A 5,915-nucleotide genomic window follows, 5' to 3' on the forward strand; every position below is an offset into this window, starting at 1 on the left:
TTTTCTGGTGTCACCAGAAGATGCAATGACTTCTTGTTCTCTGAAAATTACATATAGAGAGATGTGAGTATATGTCAGTATCAGCATATTGCAGATGTGAATTATTCAGCCTCAGAGAAATCAGACCCCACAGAGGGCTTTATTAAGGCAACTGAAGCCTTCACACGAATAAATGGGGATTCTGAAAGTTGAAGACATAGAGTTTCATACTGAGAAGTGGTCAAGGGGAAGAGCATTGTGTTTGAAGATATGCTACACTGGAAGAAAGGGTGTAAGCAATTCCTGGAGTTCAGTTTCTGCAACAGCCAAGGTTTGGCCTGTGGAAGTCAATTTGGAGCATCAATCAGGCACACGTGGAGAGAGGCCTGGATTATGATCCAAATCCTGGAGGTTATTCAAGCTCCTCCTTATGCTATAAAGTAAGGCTAACCTGTGAGGTAGAAGAATAAAGGGTGAGATGCTTGGACCCTGACCACATTAGGAACCAAAATCTTGCACCTAATGGGAAAAAGGAGGTGGGATCATTTTTACATCTTTGGGCAGGAACGGAATGAAGGTGAGTTTGGGGGATCCTAGAATGATCATGGGTTCTGACTTGTCCAGTAGAGTCCCAGTTTATGCCTGTTGTCCCAGTGTAATAATTAATGGCACCTCACCTTGAGACACTTTCAAAAGTGATTTGGTTTGGCCAATAAAGTATGTGGTTGCTGTGGTTAGAAATAACCTTTAAAAGGAAGAGAAGTAACAACAAGGTTTAGTGAGAAGTAAAGGCCTATAATGATTGACTGATGAATGGTGCCCAGGGCTGGACTGGGTTTACTGGGCTTCCGTCTGACCTGGTCTGGGATACTTCACCACTTCTGTTTTCTCTCTACACCCACTACTCACCTCGTACTTGCCAATATCCCTTTGACTAATCCCTCCCTTCCCACCCTGTTTCCCAAAATATCCTTCTACTTACACTTCTGCATTAGAGCTGGTTTTGTCATCCCCAGGCCCACCTAGGTCTTGGAATAGACCAGCCAACACCCAGACCTCCCAGTGTGGCCTTGGTGAGCACAGGAGACTGGGACCTCCGGGACTTATGGTATTTTTTGCAGGTGACCAGGCAGATAGCTTCAGTTTGGAAGTTGTTATTGTTCCCCTGGCAACGGCCATAGATGAATTCGGAGCAGATCTTACGGGTTTTTTTTTTTTTTTTTTTTATTGTACCACCAACGTGGTATGGAGGCCAGGCAGGGGCCAGCCTCCTGTGGCATACTGCATATACCTGCGGGGAGATCACAGAACAGAGCTGTTTGGGTACCTGTCTCCCTGGAGAATGTCCATCTCTCCCTTTCTCTGACCACCGCTCTCTTTGTTTCCGCTGAGAAGCAAATTTGGCTCAGGGCTCTGCTCCCAATTCAGTGTGAACCTTGACCACTCATTTTACCTCTCTGGTCCTTGACTTCCTCATCTGTAAGGTGAGAATGCAAAATCCCAACGTGCTCGCCTAACAGGGCTGTTGGAAGGAACAGCTGTGACATCACATGGCTTCTTTTTCCTTGCCTCCCCAACATCTGAACACTAAATCTGGCTGATTTTGCCTCCTAAATAGCTCTCCTTTATTTCCTTTCTGCCGCTTTCTTAATTCGAGCATCATTATCTTTTGCAAGGACTTCCGTGAAAGGCCACCAGCTGATCTCCAAGACTTCTGCAGTCTGCTCGACATTGGTTTCCAGAATGGCAGATCTGCTGGGCACAGGATAAAGTTCTACCAAACCCAGAGGGACTTCAGAATCCATTTTCTCCTCCTCCTCTCCAACTTTATTTCTTATGCTGCCCCAACACCCAACTTCCCAAACTTATGCTCTAAAAATAGCATGTTCTTACACACCCCGTGCCTTTGCACATGCCTGACATATCCAAACCTCTCTTGCTAAGTGCACTCTTGTTCATTCTTTAAAACCCTTGTTCATTCTTTTAAAACCCCAGACATCGACTCTTTTATGCAGTCTTTCCTTTATTCATTCTTTACTCCTTGCTTTTCTTTGTTGCCTCTCAATCTTGCACACACATTTATCATTTCCATGTACTTTCTTGTTCGCATTTTCTGATTCCTCCATGAGAATGTGAGGTTTTTGAGAGGGAGTTGCATCTTATGCCATCTTGATACAGCAGTTTCTAGCAGGTAATTTGGCATAGAGAGGATGCTTCAGGAGTAGTCACAGAAAGAAAAACAACCCAAAACTCAAATCTACCCTGATCTTAAGCATTTATTGAGCAATTATTTTGCCCATAGTGCTATGAGGTACAAATAGAGTTCTTTAGAACCTCATAATCTGAAGCATGACAAAACAACAATTATAGCACTGATTAGTGTCAGACACTATTCTTAGTAGTTGACATCTACTAACATTTAATCTTGTAAAGTAGGTCCTCTATTGTTCTCATTATGCAGTTGAGGAAACTAAGGTTTAGAGAGGCTAAATAACTTTCCTATGACCACACAGATGGTAAGGGATTTGAACATAGGTTAATCCATTGCTGTTAGGATCAAGACCAGATTCCTTACCAGCTTTCCTTCCCCCATCTAGCCCAGCTTCATCTTTCTCTCTTTTTAAAATTTGTTACTTGTTTATTTATCAAGAGAAACTATTTGTCAGTTCACATATTCATGCTTCATGTTTCAGGAACACAAGTCAGTGGCAAACTTTAACCCAAAGAAATCATTGCAATTCCAAAATCACTTTGCACTCTGAAAGATACCAGCCTTCCCCATCTCCTGAAAATCTCTTATAGAATTACAATTTCTGTAGAAATCTGTGTATGCCTTATTTCTTGGTCCAGCAACAGCGAACTTACAGACAGCTGCAATCCATAGGGATGCAACAAATGCTTGAACAATATGAAACCACAGACGCCTGGCTGGAAGGCCACACATTTGAGGTTTTGTCAAAGCACTGAAAACCTAGTTATTGTCTTGAAAGGTATGCCAACCTAAAGTAACAAGATTCAGAAAATATGATTAAGTAGGGCGTTTATTTGAGCCCAAAACTTGAGGACGGCCACTTGGGAGTACAGATTCAAGTTGCCCTGAATATACACTACCAGCTTCCTCTTTCTTGTCTCTTGCTCACTCTCTGCCTTCCAGCCTTTCTAGGCCTGAACATGCTGCCTCCTGCCACAGAGCCTTTGTACATGCTATGACCTGTGTCTGAAAGGCTATTTCTTCCCATTTTTGGTCTAAGTACTCATCTTTCAGATCTTAAATCATGGATATCTTTCCCAGAAAAACCTTTTCTGACCTTCCTGGTCACAATGAGCAAGTGGAACCCATCATGGCTGTCAGGGGCACCAATCAATATTTGTTGAATGAATAGAATGAATGAATAGTCCTTGATGGTCTTCTTTAGAGCTCAATAATATGAACAGAGAGGAAAGAGTGTAGGCGGTCTAAGGTGGTCAGGGAAGGCATCCTGGATTTATACAGACAGAGAGGCCTGGAGAAAAAAGCCAGGAAATACAGATTATATACCTGTCTCTTATAGCTATCACATAACCTGACACAATGTTGGCATTTGATGAGACTTCGGTGACTACTTGACATCTCAAGAATCACTGAAGAGTAGCCAAGAGACCATGTGGTCCAATATCAACACCTGTCTTATGGAAAGGGAAGCTGAGATCCAGACATTGTTCATATCACACACCAAAATAGAGGAAGAAATGAAATAAAATCCGTGTCTCCCAAGTCCAGGACTGACAGATTTGTGTCAAGTAGAAGATGTACCTAAACTCTAGGTCAGAGAGCAGCCATCAGTGAACCAGGAGACAGAGTTAGTGCAGTGCAGGTGGAGATAGGAGGTGAGGGCACTGGGAAATTTAGGAAGCATCTGAGTTACCTTGTCTGAGGTCTAAACATTTCTTTCCACAGCTGAACAGGCAACGCTTCATGTTTTCTGGGCAATCTCTGTGTTTGGTACAGTGGTCTATTTCTTCCAGTTCGCATTCTACTTTGACTTTGGGACACGGCTCTAAGGGAAGGGAAGATATAGTCCCTCGAGGCCTTAAAGGAGCCAGTGCTCCCCCTCTCCAAGCCCAGGGCACCCATGCAGAGTTAAAGAACCTTGTTTCCACTTCACCTGTCCCCAAAAGGTAGTAGCCCTCAGGTAGCTCAGGAATTTACCAACACTGCCCACATCCCCAACCCCGTAACAACTCCATCGAATCCCTAAACCAGCCCCTACCCTCTATCCGCACCATCTATGAGGTTCCTGGGAGAAAGATGCACTCCTCTAAGACTATTCTGGTCACTCAGCCTTGCTGTGCTTGGTTGCTCCCCCAGGAGGCACTGTGGCTCTCGATGATTGAGATCAACATTTCTGGCATCAGATAGCTTGGCTTTTGAATTCTGTGCCACCCTTGGTGTGCCGGGCACTTCTGAGCCTTGATTTCCTCATTTGCCCATAGAGTTGCTTTGAAGACTAACACAACACAGTTTGACAAGCCATAGTCAAACTTCCTGGGGCAACATGATGTAACAATGAGTAATATGGATGAAGCACTGACTGTGAGCTGCCTTTTCTCCTTAATCCTCATTACATATCCATGGGTAAGCACTCTTAATATTCACATTTTATAAACAGAAGAATTGGAAGCATAAGGAGGTTATGTGAATTTGCCCAAGGTCACACAGCTACTCAGGGATGGAGCCAGGATTTGAACCTACAAAGTGTGGTTCCTGAGTGCTCACTTTCAACCACTAATTTTCAGTGCTCAGTACAGTTAGCTGCTAATTGTGAGTCTTCACATTTCAGCATTCCAAGGGACTTCCGGAGACCATTATTTACCCCAAAGGCTAGGGTCCTCAGTGGGTATGGGTGTGGGGGCTGCAGTGAGAACATTTGGAAGCTAACACAGTTGGTGTTGTAGGGAGCAGCCTGTTTTTCTTATGGGAGACGTCCTTGAGCTTATACTCTTTCTTAGTTCATTTCATGAGCTCTAGGTCCAGGCACCTCCTGGAAGAATCTTTTAGAACGTCAGCAAGGAGTCAGTTGCCACAGATTCGGATGCCTATATTCACCAAGGGAGTCTCTTACCAAGAGACTCCAAATGGCTTCCCTCTTTCCCACCCGGAATTCCAGGCACAGGTGGAGAAAATAATTGCTCAACTGCAAAATAGTTCTTTGTTCCTTCCTCCCCACCTAGTTTCCTTTCTCCATTTCAAGGACTGAGTCCCCAATACTTAAACTGCCAAAGATCCCTTCAGCGTGCCCAGGTTTCTGGACATCCCCCAGAAGGAAGAATGGCACCAGGATTGGCAGAAGTCCTCAGAGTCCCATTTTAGGAAGTACTAGCCTGGTTGATGGCACCAAAAGTAAGAAACGCTGCTCAGCAGCTCCTACCTCTGCACTTTGCCTGCCCTGGTGTGCCCCAGCACTCCAAGAGACAGTCATGGAGACAAGCCAGCCAGACTCCCCTGTCAGAAACACCAGATCCCTGAGGCCATCAGTGGGACTACCTGGTACCTACCCTGGGGGAAGGGGGCCTTGATAGGCGGCTCCTAATCCTCAGCAATCTGAGGCTTTCTGGTCTACCAGGGAAAGAGGGCACATCTTGTCTTGTGCTTTCCAGGCTCCCTTAGCAGAAAGGGAGGTTTAACTCCAGAGTCTTCCATTTCCCAGGGGGAGTTTGGAGGTTAAGAGTATGCTAGTTCTCTTCCTTCTTTCTAATTTCACTCTTCTCCTGACATGTCTATTCTTATGCTTTATTTTTCTTACTTTGTTTCTTCTCTTTTCTTTGCCTTTTTATGTCTTTTAGTCTGTGTCTGTCTTTTTTTCCTTTTCAGGGAGTCTCTGTCTATCTGAGTCTCTTTCTTCCCACCCTTGACTTCCCTCTCTCTTCTTTTGTATGTAAAGATCAGTTATATTTAT

The 5,915-nt window shown here is 44.4% G+C and overlaps 1 protein-coding gene across 1 annotated transcript; it reads right to left on the minus strand.

Annotated features, from left to right (window-relative positions):
• Positions 1-391: 391 nt before the first annotated feature.
• Positions 392-5,324, minus strand: WFDC6 (WAP four-disulfide core domain 6). The gene is given in 3 exon segments (XM_033186557.1): positions 392-430; positions 3,874-4,016; positions 5,234-5,324. Coding segments are annotated over 3 exon segments (273 nt in total).
• Between the last annotated feature and the right edge of the window lie 591 nt (positions 5,325-5,915).

Source organism: Trachypithecus francoisi, unplaced genomic scaffold (genome assembly GCF_009764315.1).
Source record: "Trachypithecus francoisi isolate TF-2019V2 unplaced genomic scaffold, Tfra_2.0 Lachesis_group21, whole genome shotgun sequence".
NCBI classification, from domain to species: domain Eukaryota; kingdom Metazoa; phylum Chordata; class Mammalia; order Primates; family Cercopithecidae; genus Trachypithecus; species Trachypithecus francoisi.